Genomic DNA, 24673 nt, shown 5'->3' with positions numbered 1-24673 from the left:
CAATTTTGTGAAAAGATATTGCGCTTGGCCTAACATATGAAATCAGATTACATTGGATTGTGAATCCCTTATGGAATCCTCCATTACTGCCAGGTTCTTCCTGGAATTCTACTTCCTGGGATACACAGGAAGAAAGGAACGAAGGTCAAATGACCTCACACAGGAAGAAAGGAACAAAGGTCAAATGACCTCTGCTTCATACAAACACACTGCTAACACATAACCACCACCAGAGGGTGCTATCTGCACACATAAAATAGTCCATCGGTCCAGAACATTGGCCTTCGTAGCGAGAGGATTCGAGTACAGGAAGAAAGATGTCTTGCTGCAGTTGTACAGGGCCTTGGTGAGACCACACCTTGAGGATTGTGTGCAGTTTTGGTCGCCTTATCTGAGGAAGGATGTTCTTGCCATGGAGGGGGTGCAGTGAAGATTCACCAGACTGATACCTGGGATGGCAGGAATGACGTATGAGGAGAGATTGGGTCGATTGGGCTTATACTTGCTGGAGTTTAGAAGAATGAGAGGGGATCTCATTGAAACTTATAAAATTCTAACAGGACTAGACAGACTAGATGCAGGAAGGATGTTCCCGATGGTGGGGGAGTCCAGAACCAGGGGTCACAGTCTAAAGATAAGGGGTAAGCCATTTAGGACAGAGATGAGGAGGAATTTCTTCACCCAAAGAGTGGTGAACCTGTGGAATTCTCTACCACAGAAGGCAGTTGAGGCCAATTCATTAAGTATATTCAAGAAGGAGTTAGATATATTTCTTAAGGCTAAAGGGATCAAGGGATATGGGGAGAAGGCAGGGACAGGGTACTGAGTTTGGTTGATAAGCCATGATCTCATTGAATGGCAGAGCAGGCTCGAGGGGCCGAATGGCCTACTCCTGCTCCTATCTTCTATGTCTCTATGTTTCTGTAGGTCCAGACTTGTCACCCATTCCTCCCAATCATGCTACACTTACCACATGTCATGTCTCATCCTTTTGTAGTATTTCCTCTTATCAGTAAAGTTTGGTAAAAATATAAAGGATCAATAATTTTTAAAGAAATGGGTATCTTTGTGGGTTAGAACAGTATTTCTTCCTCTCTGGTATCTGGGTTTCGTACACATAGGCATTGTGTGTGCTGATCATACCCAGCTCTATCTCACAACCACCAGAATGCTATCTGACTGGAACATAGGAACAGGAGTAGGCCATTAAGCCCCTCGAGCATGTTCCGCCATTCAATTAGATCATAGCTGATCTGTATCTTAACTCCATCTACCCAGCTTGGTTCCATAACCATTAATACCTAACAAAAATCTAACAAACTCCGTTTTGAAATTTTCAATTGATCCCCAGCCTCAACAGCTTTTTGGGGGAATGAGCTCTAGATTTCCACTACTCTTTGTGTGAAGAAATGCTTCCTGACATCACGCTTGATTTTAAAGTTATGCCCCCTTGTTCTGGACTCCCTCACCAGAGGAAATAGTTTATCTCAATCCACCCTATCAACTACTTTAATCATCTAAAGCACCTCAAGTAGTTCACCCCTTAATCATCTATACTCAAGGGAATACAAGCCTAGTCTATGCAAATAAAAACAGAAAATGCTGGAAATACTCAGCCGGTCAGGCAGCATCTGTGGAGAGAGAAACAGAGTTAACGTTTCAGGTCGACGACCTTTCGTCAGAACTGGAAAAGTTAGAGATGTAACAGATTTTAAGCAAGTGTAGGGGCAGGGAAAGGGGGGAGGGGAGGAAAGAACAAAAGGGAAGGTCTGTGATAGGGTGGAAAGCAGGAGAGATTAAAAGACAAAAGGGATGATGGTGCAAGGCAAAAGGAGATGGTAATGGGACAAGTTAAAAAACAAAAAATGAGTCTAGAAGAGGTGTAAATGGGAATGGCATGTGAAAAAATAGGGGCAGAGGTTATGGTCTGAAATTGTTGAACTCAATGTTGAGCCTAGAAGGCTGTAAAGTGCCTAATCGGAAGATGAGGTGCTGTTCCCCGAGCCTCAAATAAGGAGTATTGTGTGATTTGAATTTCCTCATCTGTTTTCATTCAGCATATGCCCTCGTAAGCTTTTTGAAAGGCCCCGCCTTGACAGATCTACTGAACCAACTAGAAATTCACTTTCGCAGGCGCAGAGTTGGGCTATTTGCCCAACTACTGCCCAACAAATGCCCATGAAACTCTTACACCTGGTAAAAGCAGGCTAAGGGCCTGCTTTCACCAGCTTAAGGGTTAATATAAATTTTAAATAAAAAATAAAAAAATAAAAAATGATTCATAAACACTTAAAATTAATTTATTCAAATTTTGGACCGGATTAAAATGTTTATAATTATTTTTTCAAAAACTTGAATTTTTATTGTATTTGCTGTATTGAAGGGACTTTTAATTCAATTTGAAAATGAGAGCATTTATTTTTATTGCAGTTGGCTAAATTGTTTGACCATTTCGGAATTGCATTAGGCTTTATGGGGATTCCGTTTGTAAATGGAATCCTCCTTTCTCATTGGTGGACCTAGCCCATGTGATCCCAGGGACACTTCCGAACCACCTGCGTCCCTGGAATCCATGGACCTTTACGCAGGCATGCGCCTGGAGGCCCAAGGCCCGAACTCTCCATAGCTGTGGAGCCAGGAGGTAAGTTCGGAAATATTTCGTGGGTCGGAGGTGTACTTCGGAGGGATGCCTTCAACCGCAAATTCAGGGCCAGTTAGACAAGATTTTCAATTTTTATCCTGTTGTTAAAGTACTTCTTCCCCAATTTTTGAATTGTTCTATCAAGGGGCTGGCGCAGACATTATAGGCTGTAGACTTCACTGGTTCTACTTTGCTCCCTGCCTGTGCTGAAGGCTCACATTAGGTACTGTTTTATGGTTGTCAGTTGCCATCTGGTATCTCATCTACTCGACATTCTTCATGTGTAAGCCTAGAAAGTGAGTGGTGGCAGGGTGTTCAACCATGGGGAATGTCATAGCTGAATCAAATCATGCATTTCTAGCAGGGACCACAAGATAGACATCTGAGCAGGAAGCCTGGCTATTTTTCTCACTTCTAGCCCAGGGATGTTGAGGCCAATAGTAGTGATCCAATGAGGTTCCTGCTGAGACTAGCTAACGTGATCAAACTATAGACTGAACCTTGTATGCTGCTGGTCTGAAGCAAAATACTGCGGATGCTGGAAATCTGAAATAAAAGAAAATGCTGGAAATACTCAGCAGGTCAGGCAGATTTTATTTCAGATTTCCAGCATCCACAGTATTTTGCTTTTGCTCCTGATCTGTATGGTTCAGTATTATGTTGTGCATTTACCAGTGAGTCAGTGGGAGAATGTTAACAATTGCTTTTACTCTGTACTATTTTTTAATGTTATTATTGTAAATCATTGCAAATTTTTTTCTATCAAATACTTTCTGACGCAAATATTTTGAACACAGGGGGACGAAGCAGAGATGGTGCACCAATTATCACTTTTCCAGAACACACTGCCTTTGGGGATCTTTCTGATGAAGATTTTCTGGATGTTGTAACATATTTGACTAGCATTCCAAGGTGAGCTGTGTTGTTGCCGCTGTAAATAATATATGCACACGTTGTATTTTATACCATTTTATAGTACATAGTTAATACATTCTTCATTATACTGCAAGCACATTTAATTTATGGCTGTGGTACTTGGTTATGCAGGATCATTAGGGCTTGGGATTTTTAAGTTTATACCAAGGCAGGATTGAGAAAATACCCATTGAGTAGAATTTTTGCAGAACAATTTTGAAAGTAATATTTGTACTTTGTCATTTCCACATGCAAAAAACATTCAACACAATGAAAAATATATCACTTTCAGCCAGTTTCCACCCATTCTGCTCATACTCCTATATTGGCCCAGAAATTCGGGTCTCCACGGGTGAGTACGCATGGGGTACTCACCCGTAAGCCCAATGAAGGTGCCAGTTTCGTGCATGCACTGCGCATGCGCGGGAAACCGGCACTTCCATTCCCCTGAAAGAAGGGGTTCAGAGGTGGAACGCGTGCGCAGGAGAGGCAGCGCGTGCGCATCGAACTTATGTTTTTTTTGCAGGTTTTCCCGGGAGGGTAAGTCTCCAGAAGTTAGACATGTAAAAAGCAGTCGCAAGGCCTGCTTTTTACAAGGTAAGTGGTGAATTAATTAAAATTAAAACATTTTTTTCCACAGGTTTATTAATTTAACTACTTTAAAGAAAGGTAAGCTTATTTTTAGCCCTGTTAGAAAATGTAATTAATTTTTTCAAAAATTTAAATTATTGTTTAAAATAGTTATTTCATGTAATTTATAGTTTATTTTAAAAATGTGATTTAAAACAAAATTTATTTGAGGTTTTAGTGATGTTTTGGGGCTTATAGTATTTATAGGTTTGACAGCCCTTCCTGTCAAACTAATGAATGAAGCATTCCCTGCTACCATTGGCTCTCCATGGCCCACGTGATCCCAGGGGACACATCGAACTAAATGCGCCCCTGGGATACGCAAGCACTGTGCGCTGGCAGTTGGAGGAGGCCCAGGATCGCAATTCCATGGGGGCCCACAGCTCAGCGGCCGGTGCGCAAGGTAAGTGCAGGTCGGAGGCTTGCACCCGCGGGAAGCCTCCAACCCGAATTTCTGGGCCATTATTTAAATACCAAGGCCTAGAAATTCAGTTTGCACAGTTTTGGGGCGCTAAAGTCGGGCGTTCGGTAAATTTAGCGCCCGCCGGAAACTGCAGGCAACCGCGCCGAAATTCAGTGGTTTTGGCCAAGAGTTTTGGCGAGCGCTGAAACCGGCGTTGCAATGCTCGGTTCCGGCGCTAAACCGGCGCTGCGGCCTGATAACGCCGATGCCGGGCGCAGCGCAGGTGCGGTCATGTGTTGCTTGACAGCAGACACCCTGACGCCGGCCTGCTCTTAAAGGGGGAAGGGTCAACTTTGACTGCTGCCACGCCCTGCACACTGGAGCCCTGCTGCTAGGCCTCAACAGTGCTGGTGGGACAAAATAGCGCCAGAACAGATGGAGATGGCCCGTGAAAGAGCCCAGCGCTTCTCAGACCATGCACTGAGGGTGCTGATTGATGCTGTTCAGGAGAGAAGACCCATCTTGTGCCCGGACAATGGCAGAAAGGCTCCCAGGAGAGAGTTCAGGAAAGCCTGGAGGAGCATCGGACGCAGGGTCTCCTCAAACTCAGATGTGCCCAGGACTGCGGACCAGTGCCGCAAAAAGTTCAATGACCTCTGTCGGCTGGTGAAGGTGAGTACCCTTTCCACTGTCCTCCTCATCCTTGCATGTGAGCCTCACACTATGGGCAAAGGGACCTCAAAGGCATAATGGGCAGCCCTCCTCACGCAGCAATGCCACTGGCATGATCATCAGCAGCACTTTCTGCACTGACCACACTGGCCAGGCTATTCCACCATGGGAGGCAGTACACACAGCAACAGGGCACCACACTGTACTTAGAGTCCATCCTTTCTCTTGCAGGCCAAGCTGGCAAGAAATGCGCGCAGCCGGCTGGAGACCGGTGGTGGACGGCCCCACTACCAGGCTCTAAGTGCTCTGGAGGAGAGCGTCGCTGGACTCCTGCGTCCCCGGGTGACTGGCCCTGTAGCCATCGGGGATGCCGACCCTGTGCTGGAAGCCACTGGTAAGGAGATGACCGCTTGCAGCTCTCTCGTTGCCCTAGTGCTTCCGATCTAAATCCTTTTCCACTGACGGACAAATGCGCATAATGCCACCGCTCGGGCGTCCCTCGCTGATGCCCTGTCCTCACTTTAAAGCTACTCTTGTGCCTTCCTGCTTTCAGCTGCTGAGGAGGAGGTGGTCCCTGAGGCGCCGGGTGCCAGGCCCTTGGAGGAGGAGGACGTCCAGGACGAGGAGGAAGCCGGGCCATCGGGCGAGCCCTCAGCCGTGCCAGGGGATGGCAATGAAGGGGGGACGTCTGGCATGCAGGAGAGCCAGGGGGAGGTGTTGCAGGGGAGGGCAGATCCTGCTTGCAGTGGGGTCCAGGCAGGCGGCAGGGGTCGGCCAGCTCGGCCGGCTTCTCCCCAGCTGCAGAGTCCTCTCTCCAGTCCGGAGAGTGGCCTCGGCCAGGAGGTGCGCCTCCTGCAAGAGATCTCGGTGGCGTCTGACCGGCGCCACCATGAGTTCATGGGGGTTGTGCAGCAGATGCCGCACGCCATCGAGTCCCTGGCTCAGAGTGTGGCAGCATTCGGCCAATCACAAGCCAGGGGGGTGGAGCAACTGGCCGCAGCGCACGCCAGGGGGGTCGAACTACTCGCGGCACTGCAGGAGGAGAGTCGCCAGAGAGGTGGTTCCCTCGAAACACTGTCACAGCAGCTGGAGGCACATACCCGGGCAGTGCGGTCACTGACTTCTGCCACACTCGCTTTGACGCAGAGGCGTCGCACCCGCACCCGCCGCCCTGCTGCAACACAGCGGCCTGGCCTCCAGCACATAGCTGCGCCAGCTGAACTGCCAGGCTGGACGACTGCCACTGTGTCTGCTGAGCCTCGCGCGCCTGGCAGCAGCCAGCTTGCCCCCCTTGGAGCATCCGACACTGCCACTCCCCCAGCCAGGGTGCGAGGAGCTGCTGCTGCCACTGATGCTGGCCAGCCACAGCCGAACCAGTCAGCAGCCGGCCCCTCCCGGGACGTGCGTCGTGTTGGCCGACCCCCAAGGCCATCTGTCGCGACGCATGGGGGCCCTCATGAGCCTTCCCCCAGCCTTGAGGCTGCCACAGGGCCCACGTTGAGGCGGAGCAGTAGGCCGGGCAGGGGCCGGGGAAGGCTCTCTAAGGACTCGCCCTCTCGGCACAGCCGCTAGAGTGTGGTCTCTGCGGCATTGTATATATGGGGGGGATTGTGTTTTGGGGCCTGATTTTTGTGGATGGCCGAAATTGAAGGCATTTTGTGTTTTTATGGGGGTCTTTCTGTTGGCGAGGGGGGCCCTTTTTTTGTTACGGCCAATGTTGAAGGCCATGTGGATGGCCAACTTTTGTTAGTCCTCCCCAGGTTGGGGGAGTGACATATGTTTGTGACTGTTTTTTGGGTGTGTTCTGTGTTTTTGAGTTTCATGTGGGAAGGGGCCTCAGTTTGTTAAATAAAGGTTTTTATTTATTCAGCTTGTCCAGGTGTCATGTTTCAAGTGTTTGCTGCGTTAACCGGCTGACGGCTTCCGGAGCGGCTGCCTTCAGGTGCGCTCATTCCCACAGGCCATTCCCTCACAGCGGGCCTAGAAATGTCGAGCAATAAGCCCCCGGCGTACGGCCCTTGGGCCTTCTGGCCCCCTCCTGGCCTGCTCCTCCTCCTCCTCCCCCTCCTCCTCCTGATGGTCCTCCTGCTCGCCCTCCTCAGGTGGTGGTGCAATGTCAGGTGGCAGTGCCTGCGTCCGGCGGATAGCCAGGTTGTGCAGCATGCAGCACACGACGACGAACTGGGACACTCTATCCGGCGAATACTGTAGAGAGCCGCCGGAGCGATCCAGGCAGCGGAAGCGTTGCTTGAGGACGCCTATGGTTTGCTCTATGACGTTCCTTGTTGCTTGATGGCTTTCGTTGTATGAGTCCTCCGCTGGGGTCCTGGGCGCGCGGAGCGGGGTCATGAGCCATGTGCACAAAGGGTAGCCCTTGTCCCCGATAAGCCATCCCCTTGGTGGAGGCTGTGCCTGGAACATGTCAGCCACAGTAGTCTGGCGCAGGATAAAAGCATCGTGGCTGCTTCCTGGGAAGCGGGCATTTACAGCTAGGATGCGCTGCCTGTGGTCACACACCAGCTGCACATTGAGGGAATGGTAGCCCTTGCGGTTGCGGTAAACCTCGGGATTGTCTATAGGTGCCCGCATAGCCACATGCGTGCAGTCAATGGCGCCCTGCACCATGGGGAAGCCCGCGATCCTGCCAAATCCCACTGCACGCTGCTGCTGCCTCTGTTGGGTCATGGGGAAGGAGATGAACTGGTGTCTCCTCGCGAACAGTGCATCGGTGACCTGCCGGATGCAGCGATGTACGGCGAACTGGGAGATGTTCGCGATGTCCCCAGCAGCGGCTTGGAACGAGCCGCTTGCATAAAAGCTGAGAGCCACCGTGACCTTCACTTCCACCGAGAGAGACGTCCTGGACATGAGCTGTGGCTGCAAATCTGCGTGAAGCAGCTGGCAGATCTCTCCAACCACCTCCCTTCTGAAGCGCAGCCTCTTTACACAAAGTGCCGCAGACATGGTGACATAGGACACCTGCTGCCGGTATTGCCTGGGTGCGTAAGGCCTACGTTGGCGACGCCTGATGGCCCTTCTGTGTCTACGCATGGCTGCCCGTCTCTCACAGCATCTGCGAGCCCTCCGCACATAATGCTGCAACTCAATGTTGGCCCCCCATGCAGCCCCCATAATCAAGGTCGCAACAGTGAAATCAGCAAGAGTCAAATGTCAAAGCACTGGCCAGAAGCCAGAAAGACCTCTCCTATCTTGTCCCAAATCTGGAATCTCTGTCCCTTGGTCTCTGTGTAGAAATCCAAAGCAGTGAAGTCATTGCAGCAAAATGGCTGGGCTTTATAGGTCAGTGGAGGTGCCCTTTAATTTGCGCTCCCCGAGGCCCATAGGGCCTCTGCAACGTTCCATTTAACAATTCCTAATAGCGCCACGCCCACATTGGGCGGGCGCCACTCAATTTCCGGTTTGGGGCGTTAAAACAGCGTTGCGCGAGGATATGACGTCATAAGCTGCGCGCGCACCCGAGCGGGCGCTAACACTTTGCGCCGGCGCTAAATCTCAAATGAATTTGGGCGTCGGCACAGATCGGTCTGCATTCCGGCGCTAAGGCTTTATCGACGGAAATATAGCCCTTTTTTGGCGTTAGCGCCTGGCGCAGCCAACTGAATTTCTAGGCCCAACACTTAAAGCAATTTGGGAGCAGTGAAGTAGAGTTAGTTAGAGCGTAGGAATTTCTCTGCAGTATAGACTGAGATGCTAGGAGACATAAAACTGAGGCACTGCAAAGCCACCACTGGCAGAAGGGTATAATTACAGTGTGACAAGTTTATGCAGGCAGTTTCATTATAAATATAGTTAGAGTCTCCTGTGTCATTATAAATGTAGACATAGAAACAGAGAGAAATAGGAGCAGGAGTAGGCCATTCGGCCCTTCGAGCCTGCTCCGCCATTCAATATGATCATGGCTGATCCTCTATCTCAATACCATATTCACGCTCTCTCCCCATACCCCTTGATGCCTTTTGTGTCTAGAAATCTATCTATCTCCTTCTTAAATATATTCAGTGACTTGGCCTTCACAGCCTTCTGTGGTAGAGAATTCCACAGGTTCACCACCCTCTGAGTGAAGAAATTTCTCCTCATCTCAGTCCTAAATGTCCTACCTCATATCCTGTGACTGTGACCCTGTGTTCTTGACCACCCAGCCAGGGGAAACATCCTCCGTGCATCCAGTCTGTCTAGCCCTGTCAGAATTTTGTACATTTCAATGAGATCCCCTCTCATTCTTCTAAACTCTAGTGAATACAGGCCTAGTCGACCCAATCTCTCCTCATATGACAGTCCTGCCATCCCAGGAATCAGTCTGGTGAACCTTCACTGCAGTTCCTCTATGGCAAGTATATCCTTTCTTAGATAAGGAGACCAAAACTGCACACAGTACTCCAGGTAGTTCTAATGGAAACAGTTGATATAAACGTATGACAAAAACATGACCACAGTTTTGTAGATAAGAAGTTCACACAGACCTAAGATTTTTAAAATATCGATAGATAATGAATTATTTTATCTGATTATACCTGCCCATTTCTTTATATTTTATAGTCCACTTTTGGGGGAAAGGGGTTAAGTAAAGTACTCTCACTAAAGTTGTGAAATTATGGTAATTATGATCAGTTACAGTGCTGCCTGAACATTGCATTTTTCATAACATCTTAATTTTTAAAATATAATTACGATGCGAATGCCCAAAAGCTTTGGGCCTAATTTTCAAAAGTTACATAAAGGGAGGATGTTCTGTAAAAGAGATTTCTACTTGTGTTTATAATTTCACAACAGCAGCTCCTGAAATTCAAGTGCTGTTTTTGTGACAATATAACATGGAATGAAAATCTATCTACATCTCTTGGAATTACATTAAAGGAAACAATACATATGAAACTAATAATATCTGGTTCTCTTGCTGTGACTGACTCACAATGTCCAATTCATTATTAATCTGAAAATGTTAGTATTTTGTGCATATTCCCTTGTAAGATAAATAGAACTGCCCTCAGCTTTCACATACCTTTTGATATGCTTCAGTTAACCATGATAGCTTATTAAATTATAATTTTAATGTTTATAATGGAACTAATATGATGCTCTTCAGTATTACATTCATAAACCATACTAATTGATTACTTAAAGGATCATTTGTCCGTATGAAGAGAAAGTATATTCTTCAATGTTTCAAAGAGCAAGATGTTATTACCGAGTTCAGGCTATTGCCAGTAGTAACAAGGGCGGAGGCATTGCTAGATCTGATTATGAGAAATGAACTAAATTGGGTAGCTGAGCTAAACGTGGGTGTGGATCGTGTGAATCTAGTGACCACATTATGATAAGGTTTATGCCCTGATTGTCCTTGGTGCTATAATACACGTCAGCGGGGCCCATGGAACAGAGGTGTCCTTTCACTGGATCTGCTCAGGGGCACCATGCAAATGCATGGGTTGCACAGCCTTAATGACGCACCAACACAAACTGGTTTGGACCGAGTGGCCTGTTTCCGTTTAGTAACTTCTGTGAATTTCTATGCATTTATTAGAAAAATTGAGAAAGATCCCAAACCTATTACAATGAATAAAGCTGCTTTTTTTTTATAGAAACTTGCCGTTTTTAAATTGGAAAGAAGCATTCAATGGGAGGAAAAACTTCCAGATGAATGTGATTTGTGTCACTGAGTTTGTCAGTGTAGCAAACAGTGCTGTAGAAATGGCAGCACATTCTAGGGCAAGTAAGAAATAGTTACACTGCATGTTTGGCATCAGTGCAGTGTGATCTTTTGCACTGCATCAGCGCCACATAAGGAGTATAAAAAAATTGTCTTCAAATTGGTGTGCTCGAAAGAGATGATCTCACATTATTAGCACTGATGCACACCCAACTTTTAGGTTTCAAACTATAAAGAGAAATTCAGGCAATTTCCAGTGATAGGAAACAGCTGACTATATGTCAGTTCATTTCTACTGCCTATTCTAAAAGCTTTGTTCTAGCATCAGAAATTACACCAACAATTGCAGGCTGATTAACAGAAGTCTATGCGTGATTTTCAGTACTGATAGCGAGAACTCTGCATTTCCCCAGCCAGCAGCGGTGAGAGTCAGCAGTCTAATTGGATGTGCCTGATCACGTTGCTGTATAAAACACAGAAAATGCTACACAACAGGTGTTTAAGATCCTTCCTCAGAATTGAAAAACTGACCAATAATTAAGCCCCTTTATAGGGTAGAAGAGAGAGAAAAGTTAGGAGAATGGGATGGAAACAACAAATCACAAACCAGAAGGGAATGTTAAAAATACACTGATACTGCATTGCTTATATCGTCACTAAAAGAAATAAAGACTTGCATTTATATAGCGTCTTTCATGAACACCGGACGTCTCAAAATGCTTTACAACCAATGACGTACTTTTGAAATGGAGTCACTGTTGTAAAGTGGGAAGCGCGGCAGCCAATTTGCGCACAACAAACTCCCACAAACTGCAATGTGATAATGACCAGATAATCTGTTTTGTTATTTTGGTTGAGCAATAAATATTGGCCAGGGCAGGACACCGGGGATAACTCCCTTGCTCTTCTTTGAAATAGCATCATGGGATCTTTTACATCCCCCTGAGAGAGCAGACGGGGCCTCGGTTTAGCGTCTCACTAAGGAAAAAAATTTAATTTTTATGACATCACAATCTACAAAAATAAAACTAATCACTAAACTCGTAGCTGAATTGAACTTTTACTGCAGTAAGTTAATTGCCCGCTTTAAGTTCTCCCCATTTAATTATTTATTTTTATCAGGAAATGCTGTTACTGTAGTAATGAATTTGAAGATACAATCAGGCTCTAATAAATCAACTAATTTTTTTAAACAGATCCGAATAAAATTACAAGTCAAAGATTGAAGCCTTGTGCAGAGACAAAAATTACCTTAATGATAGACTACTTTCACAATGTTTAATAGTCACATTAAACTTAAGTTTAATCAATTATATTTTCCGCAACAAACCAATTCATATGCTTTATGGATGCTTCTGTCTAAGTCTCCTCTGGTTAAAATGGTCGTCATGTAAATAGGCTGCCCGCACTCACTGTCCTTCATGAATGATGGCTGCTAGACTGAGGTACTACAGAGCACTGATGGACCCATACCCCAGCAAGACATCAAAGCCTTCTGGAGAGGAGAGAGAGCGTATGAGAGAAAATTGGAAAGAAAAAGAAAACATAATTGACAGCCCAAATATTATAGACTGTCTCCTTTATTATTCCTCTGCTTTACTGAAACATTATTTGAACTGAAAAGAAAGGGGCACAAGAGACAATAATGATCAGTGAGCATGTTCTACCATCTACAAGGCACAAGTAAGGAGTGTGATGGAATACTCTCCACTTGCCTGGATGAGTGCAGCTCCAACAACACTCAAGAAGCTCGACACCATCCAGGACAAAGCAGCCCGCATGATTGGCACCCCATCCATCACCTTAAACATTCACTCCCTCCACCACCGGCGTATCGTTGCTACTGTGTGTACCATCTACAAGATGCATTGCAGCAACTCGCCAAGGCTTCTTCGGCAGCACCTCCCAAACCTGCGACCTCTTCCACCTAGAAGGACAAAGGCAGCCGGTGCATGGGAACACCACCACCTCCAAGTTCCCCTCCAAGTCACACACCAACCTGACTTGGAAGTATATCGCCATTCCTTCATCGTCGCTGGGTCAAAATCCTGGAATTTCCTCCCTAACAGCACTGTGGGAGTATCTTCACCACACGGACTGCAGCAGTTCAAGAAGGCGGCTCACCACCACCTTCTCAAGGTCAATTAGGGATGGGCAATAAATGCTGGCCTTGCCAGTGACGCCCACATCCCATAAACAAATTTTAAAAAAATGTTCTACACCTGAATATAGGATTCTATCGTCTGCAATACTATCTCCCATCAGTACAATGTATTGTCTCTAGATATTCTGTTAAATGTCTATTATTTTAATGTAATGCAAAAAATATATTTCAAAAGATATGGAAAATTCTCTTTCCTACAATTTGAAAGGCCTGTTATGTCACGGATTATTTGTTTCTATTTTATTGCAGTCTGGATGCTGCCAGTATTGGATTTATCATAATTATAGACAGAAGACAGGACAAATGGAGTTCAGTCAAAGCATCTTTAATGCGTATAGCAGTGAGTAGAATTAAAGTTTTTTGGTTACTGAAATTAGATTTATTATAAGATGTGTGGATCCTTCTCATGTGCCATTTCCCTGAAATAAGGTAACAGTCTTCTGTAAAGCAATTATTTAAAAAAATCAAAACTGAAGGAGTTGTATTTTATTGTCAGATATTCAAAACTGAGATATTTCATGCACACTACAGCTTTATAAAAGGTGTCCAATTAGTATCATCAATTGTGAATCAACTAGCTGATACAATAAGTAAGATGGGAATGGTAAGGCATAACGCAGAAATTATGGGGGAGAAATTGGCCTCCTTTGCACCTCCCTTTATCGCCTCCGGGGAGGGGCGATAAGGGGGCGCGGAGGGCTTACCGACCGAGCGTGGTGAAATTGCCGACACCCCACGAACTTCTATAGCGGGTTAGCGCTGGTGCTAAAACTTACCGTCTCGATCTCCTGCGCCCTGGAGATCGTGACATCATCCGATGCGCAGCGCCCCGTTATCACCCTGGGTGTAAAATTCGCTTCTGCCCCCTGCCGGGCATCAACAATGGCGGCTGCAGGAGGCGTTGTCACCTCAGCTGGCCGCTTGGGGAGTGCTAAATAAAGGCAGTGGTGGTCAGGTAGGCCAACATTTAATAATGTCCCCAGTGTGCTGTATTTTGATTTTTTTCCAGCCCGCGATTGATCAGCCCTGCGCTCTCTCTCTTAGAGTGCTTGGGGCTGCTATGCGCATTACGCAGGTGCCGTCAACGACCGTTCCCAGCCTCAGCCTTCAATGACCGCAGCATTGGCCCTTCCCTTTAATGGAGGGAAGGAGCCTGTAAAACCGGCAGTGCTGCACGGAACATTGTGCAGCTCTGCCGCTACTGCCACATCGCTCCCGTTAGCGCTCTAAGGGAAGTGGTAGCGCTTGATTTAGCGCTCCACTTCCCTCTTGGAGCGCTAAGCCGGAAGTTCCCATCAGAATCAATTGTGTAGCGCCCGCCGATACTTTTGCACTCCCGCAAAAGTTATTGTACCAAACAGGGCGCTACGCAATTTCTAGCCCTTGGACTTAGCATTATGCATCCTTTTCAGAGATTCACATTGGGCCGTATTTTCCGAACGGAGGCTTCCTGCGTACGGAGGCCTCCGATCTGGAAAAATCTACAGACTTACCTGAGGGTTCCTGAGGTACGTATATTTCCGCTCCTGGGCCTCTCCAAACTCAAAATGCGCAGGGCTCACGTATCCCAGAGGCACAGGCAGTTCGCAAGCGTCCCTGGGATTACGTGGGCCATGGGGAGCCAATAGAAGAAGGGAATCTTCTTTCAGACACTTGACAGATAGATCTGTCAATTATATGAATGGAGATCACCCCAAAAACATAGTAAAAGTTTAAGTAATTTTTTTTTTAAATCACCTTTTTAAAATTAGTTGAAATTACAATAAATTAAGTATTTTAAACAAAAATTTAATGTTTTGAAAAAAATAATTATAGTTTTTTACAGGGCTAAAAATAAACTTACCTTTTTCAAAGTATTTTTAAATGATAAATGAGTGAAAAGCAATTTAAAAAAAAAACTTTTTTTCAACTCTTATCCTGTTAAAAGCAGGCTTTTACCAGGCGTAAGAATTCTAAGGGTTTTCTGCATGCGGAGGATCTCCAGAAAGTGGAATTCTTTGCCCGCGGAGGCCCTTCTCCAGGGCAGGCGTTCGATCTGTCAAGAGCAACCTTGACCGATCGGAAATGCCGGTTTTCAGCACATGCGCTGTGCATGCCTGAAACCGACATTTCCGATGTCCCTACGGGTGCGTACACACCCGTAGGGATCGGAATATACGGCCCAATATCTGTTAGCTGGCATTAACAGCACACAATTTCTGTCAAATGATTAAAGTCCAGCACAGGTCAAACTTAGGGAATAGTGTTGTAAAAGGTTTGTTATCCATGCTGTTAAATGTATGAGGTTAGAGAATTAAACTAAAAACATATGCAGTGGTGATAGTAATGCGCCATTTCTAAATTCACAGTATTATTCATTTACAATTAATCCTTTCTTCTAGATTAGCATATTAGCACATACAAAATGTGTAATTCTTAAACTATGTAAAATGTAATGCAAAACAGAGAAATTCTATTGCATTCTTATGTGAATGGCATTCTCATTCTTTTCTTGCCTATTTTACTGGCAGATAAGAATATATTGTTGTACAGTGTGGTAAATATTCTATTTCTGCAGCTAATATTTAATGTCACTGAAATAGTGATATATTTAAAATTCCAATCACTACACCATCAGTGATATTTGTTTCAGATACTAATACCCATAAATGGATTAACAAGAGTATAGTATTTTGCTAAAGGTTTTTTTGAAAATTGTTAACCGTGCAGAAGGCCACTCATAAATGGAATTCAATATGTCATGATTAATGAAACTTAGTTTAAAACTAACACGTTCTCTTTGTAGTTTATGCACTTGTTGTTGTTGCTGTTGCTGCAGCATCTCGTTCGTAATAACCAAAAAGTTAGCACTGAGTAATATGAGTAACGTAGCAAACTCCAAAACTAAGAATACTGTTGTGAACAGAGCACCATGTGGCCCATGTTAAACCAATTATAAAAAGGATTATATAAAGTGGAAGCATTTATTCCTGGACCCTTCCTTTAAATGGAACTAGGAATCTAAAGGGAGCCAAAGGAGTATATGTGGGTGTGTGAATCCTTTATCAATTATATTCTTAATGGGAACCAAATCTACAGAGAAAAAAATCAAGTGTTTCAGTCCCACTTGTAACAATGAATTGCAAAGTTAAACCATTTCTGGCCGATTATATTAATTAAGGAACTAAATGTAGAGCTCCCACTGCTATTGATGCCAGTGAGCTTTACAGTAGAACTAATGGGGACCAAAAAATTAGCGCTGGCTTGTTTCTCTGTGAATTTTAAGTCAACTTCCTCACACTGTTAAGCTTAATTACTCTTCCTACCTGTAAAGTTATTAGCATTACTGTGAAAACAAAAATATTTAATAAATTATAAGGAATGTTAATCATAATTGTGGTTAATTAACTTAATTTAAAAAATGAATTATTAATGGTGAAACTGTAAAGGGAGTGAAAATTGAGATGTTTTTGCACATTGCTAACAAGTGTGCCTCATTTTCCTATTTGTGAAGATAAATAAAGGGTGTTTTCAGTTTTTTTCCAGCTCTCCTATATAGAGATTTTTTTTTTCTTACTCTGCACACTTCTGGGCTTGTCCTCGTTGATGCATCATATCATCTAGCCTATAGGATAGGTCACCCCTCATGCAGGTTTTCATGACTTAGCAGCCTCCGGATGAGGCTTAGCACAGTACAATACAAAGATTTAATGACAGCATAAAAGTCACTAATGCTGCTATCCCTTCTTCTGTTTCTCTCACCTGTGTGTTTTACTCCTGTGTCTCCTTTCTTTTTATTGGTCTTTTTAAGCTCTTTGCCAATTAAGTGAATACAAAATATCCCAGCAAGTACCAGAGCAATAAAATCTGCAGCAATTTAGTACTGTACAGACTTTGTTTGATGATTCTGTAGTGCAGGCAAGATTTTAAGAACACAAGAATTGTATTTCTAAAACAACAACTTGCATTTAGATGGCACCTTTTAATGCAGACAAGCATTCTAAGACGCTTCACAGAGGAATAAGGGAAAAATGGATGTCAAGTCAAAGATGAAGGTATTAAGGGCATAACCAAAAGCTTGCTCAAAGAGGTGGGTTTTAAGGAGGTTCAAAGGATGAGGCAGGTGCAGAAGTGAAGTGGTTTAGGGGAAAGAATTCTAGAGCATGAAGCCTAGGCAACTGAAGGCACAGCTGTCAATGTTGGGGAGGTGAGGGGGATGCACAAGAGGCTGGCATCAAAGAAATAGAGAGCTCGGAGGGTGCGGAGATATGGAGGGGCAAGGACATGGAGGGATTTAAAAATGAAGATAATAACTTTAAATTTAAGGCCTTTGGGGAACAGGGAGCCACTGTAGGTTAGCAAGGAGAAGGGTGATGGGTGAGCAGGACTTGGTGCAGGACAGGATGTGTACAGCATTGTTTTGGATTAGCTTGTTTATGGAGGGTGGAGAATGGGGGGCCATCCAGGGGAGCATTGGAATAGTTGACTCTTGATATCCGTAAAAAGATCCCATGGCACTATTTTGAAGAAGAGCAGGGGAGTTATCCCTGGTGTCCTGACCAATATTTATCCCTCAATCAACATAGCAAAAAAAAAGATTATCTGGTCATTATCACATTGCTGCTTGTGGGAGCTTGCTGTGCGCAAATTGGCCGCTGCGTTTCCTACATTACAACAGTGACTACACTTCAAAAAGTACTTCATTGGCTGTAAAGCGCTTTGGGACATCCGGTGGTCATGAAAGGCGCTATATAAATGCAAGTCTTTCTTTCTTCTATATGGCAAACACACGGATGAGGTTTGCAGTGGCGGATGGGCTGAGGCAGGACTGGAGCAGGGGAATGCTTCAGAAATGGAAGTAGGTTGTCTTTGCGATGGAGGGGATAATGGGAATGGAAGATCAGCATGGAGTCAGTTATGATGCCAAGATTGCGAGCAGTCTGGTTCAGCTGAAAACTGTGGCCGGAGAAATGGATGGACTTGGTGGCGAGGATACATACTTTGGGTCGGAAGCTGAAGATGATGGCTTGTGTTTCCCAATGTTTAACTAGAGGAAATTGTGGCTCATCTAAGATTGAATTTCAGAGAAGCAGTCTGACAACACAGAGACATTGGAGGGATTAAGAGAGGTGATACGGAGATATAGCTGTGTGCCATTAGCATATCTTCTTCTTCTCAGGCAGTCCCTCGGAACCGAGGTTAACTTGCTTCCACACTAAAAATTAGTTCTCAGGTGACTGATGAGTCTAATGCGCGACTTACAGTCTCTGTCACAGGTGGGGCAGACGGTGGTTGAAGGGGGGGTGGGTGGGGTGCTTGGGTTGACGTGCGCTTCTTTCGCTGTTTGTGCTTGGCTTCCGCTTGCTCCCGGTGAAGAGACTCGAGGTGTTCGGCGCCTTCCCGGATGCTTCTCCTCCACTTTGTGTGGTCTTGGGCCAGGGATTGCCAGGTGTCGGAAGGGATATTGCACTTTTTCAAGGAGGCTTTGAGGGTGTCCTTGAAGCTTTTCCTCTGCTTACCTGGGGCTCTCCTGCCATGTCGGAGCTCCGAGTAGTGCACTTGTTTTGGGAGTCTCGTATCAGGCATGCGGACGATGTGGCCCATCCATCGGAGCTGATCGAGCGTGGTCAAAGCTTCAATGCTGGGGATGTTGGCCCGAGCGAGAACACTGACGTTGGTGCGCCTATCCTGCCAATGAATTTGCAGGATCTTGTGGAGGTAGCATTAGTGATACGTCTCCAGTGCTTTGAGGTGCCTGCTGTACATGGTCCATGTCTCTGAAGCATACAGGAGGGTGGGAATCACTACTGCATATATCCATATATATTATCATATTATTATTCATATATATGAGCATATATGTGAAAGCTGACCCTATGTTGATGTCACCAAAGGGCATCATGTAGATGAGGAAGAGGAGGGGGCCAAGGACAGACGCTTGGGAGAGTTGGAAGGTAATGGTGCAGAGTGAGGGGAAGAGAAGTGATTGGTAGAAATATTCTGGCTACGATTGGATAAGTAAGAGTGGAAACAAACGCGGGCTGTCCCACAGAGCTGGACAATGGAGAAGAGGTGTTGGAGGGGAATGGTATGGTCAACTCTGTCAAACGCTGTAGTGAGGTGTAGGACAAAGAGTCATCCAAAACTTTGCTGCCTGTATCCTAACTAGCACCAAGTCCCATTCACCCATCACCTCTCTGCTTGCTGATCTGCATTGGCTCTCTGGCAATACCTCAAATTTAAAATTTTCATCCTTGTGTTCAAATCCCTCCATGACCTCGCCCCTCCCTATCTCTCTAACCTCCTCCAGCTCTACAACCCTCTGAGATCTCTGCGCTCCTACAATTCTGGCCTCTTGTGCACCCCTGATTTCCATCGCCAAACCATTGGCAGCTGTGCTGTCAGCTGTCTAGGCCCTAAATTCTGGAATTCCCTCCCTAAACCTCTCTACCTCTCTCTGCATCTTTAAGACGTTCCTTAAAACCTTCCTCTTTGACCAAGCTTTTAGCCACTTGTCCTAAAATCTCTGTGTGGCTTGGTGTCAAATTTTTGTTTGATAACATTCCTGTGAAGCGCCTTGGGACATTTTACTACATTGAAGATGCTATATAAATGCAAGTTGTAGTTGTTGTTACAGTCAGAGAGAGTATTGTTCGTGACTTTGGTTAAAGCCGTTGTGGTATTTTGGGAAGGTTGGAAACCTGATTGGAGGGATTCAAATAGGGAGTTATAGGAGAGATGGGCTTGGAGCTGGGAGTTGACAACACATTTAAGAACTTTGGAGAGGAATGGAAGGTTGAAAATAAAGGTCTTATACATGTTTTTAGTATTTTCCTCAATGTCAACTCTAAAATGGGCTCTATATTGCTTTAATTAGCAATGAGTGTAACTTGATGAGGAAAAAAGACACTGTGGTCTGGATTTCCCGTTTCCGACCCGCTCGGAGTGGGGGCGGGGGTTGGTACCGGTAGACCTCGGGAAACCTGGAAGTCCGGGTTTCCCCATGCGCGGGGGAGTTTTAACTCCACGGCGTGCGTGTGACATCATGGGCAGGTTCCCCACCTGATTGACAGGCTGGCTTCCAGTCGGGCAGGGAACGCTGGCTGGACAAGATGCTGCAGCAATAGGTAGGTGCTGGGTCCGGGGCGGGGGGTTCCAAGCCCGGGGGGGTGGGGTCCGGGGAGGGGTAGGCTACTGGTGGGTGAGCTTGGGGGGACCGGGAGGAAGCACTCCTGCTCCTCCCGGCCCACAAGGATTACTCTCCAGGGTTGTGCTCACCTCGCAGCAGCTACCGGGAATCCCGAGCCCTGGGATTCCCAGCCGCCTGCAGTAGAACCTTGCAAAGCAGGTTAAAGCAGAGGCTTCAGGGACTTATCATATTTAAAATGCCAACCCGCCTCCTGGCAGCGGGTTGGCTTCCCGCCCCCCCATCCCGCCTGAGTAAAAGGTGAAAGTGGGTGGGTTGGAGGCGGGTTGGGTCTGGGATTTAGATTTCTAAAACTTTAACTCCCCCCCCGCCCCCTCCCCCCAACCCGCCCATTTTTTCAAGTGAAAATTCCTGTGTATGTATTTTTCTGTCATCTGTGTCCAATTTATTTCTCTCTTCCTCTATGGAGTCTTTCTTCTGTTTCTTTATGCCTATTCTCTTTCTTGTCCTTGCCTTTCTCTTTATATGTCTGTGTTTTTCTTCTCCTCCTCCTGTTGCTCTCTCTCCTGTGTACTTTATTTCTGTGTCCCTTTTTTCTTGATCATCTTAACTCTTTTCTCAATCGATCAGATACAGACAAAATACTAACCATTCAGATACTGGTTGGCCACCTTTTCTGATCAGATCCAAGCGCACTGGTATAAAGTTGCACTGAAGTATAAATCTTTCTCCAAAACATGCTGGAAATCATGGGCTCCAAGCTCCGCGCAAAGCCCTGTGCAAGGTTGGTGCTGGACTCCTCCATGCCTTGGCATTGCACACAGGCTTTCTGGCAGGCCTGCCAATGCACCAAGCATTTCATAGTGCATACCCATCAGCCTTCTTCTGTAGGCCACCCCATCGAAGTCCTCATCTGAGTTCTCTGTAGCAGAACTCATGTGCGACCTCGCCCTCCATGGAGCTGGTACCTGCGCTACCCTTTCCCCCTGCCCTGGATGCAGGCCACTTATGCTCAGTGTCTCACCACATGCAGATCCCACCTCTAACCTATCCTCTAAAGTACGTGGAGTGTCAGTATCTGAGCTGGTGGCTGCGAGTGTGAAATCGAATGACGGTGCTGTGTCTTCATCACTGTCTTGTTGCTCTTCAATTTCCTGCTCCTCCATCACTGCCTGGACAGGTGGCAGTTCTTGGCTATCTGAAGGTTGTGCTGAGGGGAGGGTGTGGTGGGGGGGAGGCAGGAAGCAAGAGGTGCATGCTTACACCATGTGCAGCTTGTATATCAGAAGAGATTGTGGGATGAGGGGCAAGTGGAATGTGAGAAGGAGGATTAAGTATGAGGATACGGTCATCTTGTATTGTTTCAGCCCCGCCACTGGCAACGGGCTCAGCAATGGCCCTCCCAATAATGGCCAGCACCGTTTCCTCCATCGGGATCAGGTTATGCAGGTGTGCCTGTCCCACGCCGGTTAGGTACTGCTGCCTCCGGTGTGAGCCACCTTGTCCTGCAAGAGAAAAGGAAGTGTGTCAGTGTGTGTGGTGCAATGTGTTTGGGTGATGTGCCTGTCATGGCTGAATAATTGGCAGTGTGTGCAAACTGTGAGATGTGGGTGTGAGGTTTGCAGCAGTGGTAAGTGCATGACGGTGAGGTGAAGCTATGAATGTAAGGTATGAGTTGTGTTTGGTAGAGATTGCTGTTAGGTGAGTAATGGGGGCATGGTGCATTGAGCAGTGTGTGAGGCTAGTGGTGCAAATGGTGGAATATGGCATTTGAAGATGAATTCACTGACCTTGACCACCCATGTGAGATCATTTAAACTTCTTCCTGTACTGCATCCAGGTCCTCAGAGTTACACTGCTGACATTGACCACGATGGCTTTCTGCTCCCATTGCCTTTTCCAAATTTGCCTGAAGGGCCTCCTGGCCCCCTGTGGAAATAGGACCTTTCTGCTCCTGTCCAATTCCTGCACCAAGGCCTCCAGTGCTGCATCCAAGAACTTTGGAGTGTGCTCTCTCCCCTGTTGTGACATCATTACTACTTTTTCCTGCTCACACTCTTCCCCAGCCAGTTGAAGCATCTGCTGCAGCCAGAATGCACCTCTTCTTTAAGAGGTGTAGACTGCCTTTAAGTGCAGGCTAGCTTTACTTGGTGCTAGCCTCCCACGAACTTGGGCCCCCTGCTGAGCGTGCAGCCACTCAGCAGCATGTTCAGCGCTGGGCTGTAACATGTTAATCAGCAGGCAGCACAAAGTTGGTGTGCTGCCTGCATTACTTTGAACGGGCGCAGGTTGATCCCGCATTGCGATCCCCACGCCCATTTTCAGGGGCAATCGAATTTCTAGCCGACAATGTAACTGGTAATGTTGCACACATTCCAACCTAGAAAACTAGCAAATGCTAACCAACAGCTTCAAAAAGCACCTTACTTCTATTCCCCCCACCCTCCATTCACGCTGATACTCTTTTCCACCTCCAACCCCCCTCCCACCCCAGTCAATTAATGTTGGTACTTTTCTTCCTCCCTTACTCCAAAGCACTGCTCCCAGCTTCTGACCCTTTCCTCTTCCCTTCACTGCCATTCATTTTCCTCTTCCCTTCATTGACACCCATTTTCTTCCCTCTTGATTGCTCCTTTCCCTCTCCCCTTCATCACCACCCATTTTCACTGTCCTACTTGAATCTAGATACTAATAGACTAGACTGGGCCCTTCTCCATTCAATGTGGTTGCCAACTCTTTATATTGTAGGTGAGAATTCCCACCTACAGTACACAGAGACTGTAATCACTACTATTATCCTGACAGGCCCCATCAGCAGCCAGCGAGAGGCTGGTCCATGCTGATTTTTGACAGCAAATGCTGACCAGACCCCCTAACACAGACAGCTGGCATGGATGAGGCTGCAAAGACACTGATTTTAGAGCATTTCCCTTCTTTTTCTTTCAGGGAGCATTTCCAGGGAACCTGCAGCTAGTGTTTGTACTGCGACCTTCCCGTTTCATTCAGAGGACCTTTACTGACATTGGCATCAGGCTTCAACGAGATGACTTTAAAATGAAGGTACCGGTAAGCATAGGCTTTTGTTCTGTATTCCTATAAACTCTCCAGTGTACTTTTTCCATATAATTTTGATGTGTTACGCAGATTAGGTATCTTATTATAATAGACATATCATAATTAGGGTACCAGTGGGTCATACTGTTTGGGATTTTGTATAACTAAGTGCTAAATCTATGTAATCTTATGAAAATTGTGCTCCTTGATTGAAATACACTCAGTGACATGGATTATTTGATAACCAATATCATTTCAAAATTAGTCAAGATATGTCACTATTGTGTAGAAACTAGGCAACTGTATCTGTTGCCATAATAGATATTCCCATATATGTAAAGTCACCCAGTAAACATAGTTCTGCATCATAAGTTATCAAGATAGTACTCTGATGAGTAATAACATATTCTTTGAAGACCAACTTTGCCTACGTTTTTCCAGTTGTGCTGTAGGATTCCGTGAACAGATATATGTATAATTTATCATTGCATAATAGATTTGTGCCTTGGATTTGCATAATAGGGCTTGACGCTAAGATTCATCATATCTGCAGTTTTTATTGTGTTGTTGCAGGATTTTAAAAAAAATTTAAAATTGGTTTATGGGATGTGGGTGTCGAGGGCAAGGCCAGCATTTATTGCACATCCTTAATAGCCCTTGAGAAGGTGGTGGTGAGCTGCCTTCTTGAACCGCTGCACTCCATGTGGTGAAGGTACTCCCACAGTGCTGTTAGGGAGGGAGTTCCAGGATTTTGACCCAGCGATGATGAAGGATCGGCAATATACTTCTAAGTCAGGATGGTGTGTGACTTGGAGGGGAACTTGGAGGTGGTGGTGTTCCCATGCGCCTGCTGCCCTTGTCCTTCTAGGTGGAAGAGGTTGCAGGTTTGGGAGGTGCTACCGAAGAAGCCTTGGCGAGTTGCTGCAGTGCATCTTGTAGATAGTACACACTGCAGTCATGGTATGCCGGTGGTGCAGGGAGTGAATGTTTAAGGTGGTGGATGGGTTGCCAATCAAGCGGGTTGCTTTGCCCTGGATGGTGCTACGGCTGCTACTGCTCTGTAGACCATGAGCTTGGTGCCGGGTTTGAGGTCCTGGTCTTCAAACACTCTCTTCCACAGGCGACCGAAGGCGGTGTTGGACTTCGTCATTGAGGTCTGCCCTTGTTGACAGTAGGCTCCCGAGGTATGGAAAGTGGTCCACTTTGTCCAAGGCCTCGGCATGGATTTTGATAATCGGGGAGCAGTACTGTGTGGCGGGGCAGGTCGGTAAAGGACCTTTGTCTTACGGATGTTTAGTATAAGGCCTATGCTCTCGTACGCTTCGGTGAAGGTGTTGACAATGGTTTGGAGTTCGGCCTCAGATGCAAGCGTCGTCTGCATACTAGATGAGGTGACTTTG

At 46.1% G+C, this 24673-nt stretch overlaps 1 protein-coding gene and 1 long non-coding RNA gene across 3 annotated transcripts in view; both read left to right on the top strand.

Moving 5' to 3' along the window:
• The window catches only part of mcf2l2 (MCF.2 cell line derived transforming sequence-like 2), a 469404-nt gene that overhangs the window by 209816 nt on the left and 234915 nt on the right, over positions 1–24673 (top strand). For both annotated transcript variants that reach the window (XM_085990152.1, XM_085990151.1), the window contains exons 3-5: positions 3439–3553; positions 13343–13433; positions 23166–23285. In XM_085990152.1, coding sequence (XP_085846278.1) covers positions 3439–3553; positions 13343–13433; positions 23166–23285 — 326 coding nt within the window. The remainder of the gene's footprint in view (positions 1–3438; positions 3554–13342; positions 13434–23165; positions 23286–24673) is intronic.
• LOC147115688 (uncharacterized) lies at positions 4150–7135 on the top strand. The gene is made up of 2 exons (XR_015078666.1): positions 4150–5655; positions 5815–7135. It is a non-coding gene; the product is annotated as an uncharacterized LOC147115688 (long non-coding RNA).

Source organism: Somniosus microcephalus, chromosome 6, assembly GCF_052327205.1.
Source record: "Somniosus microcephalus isolate GS21.2 chromosome 6, FLI_Smic_1.0, whole genome shotgun sequence".
Classification (NCBI taxonomy): Eukaryota; Metazoa; Chordata; class Chondrichthyes; order Squaliformes; family Somniosidae; genus Somniosus; species Somniosus microcephalus.
The sequence above is the reverse complement of the archived record's forward strand: the minus strand, read 5'-3'. Positions and strand labels throughout refer to the sequence as shown.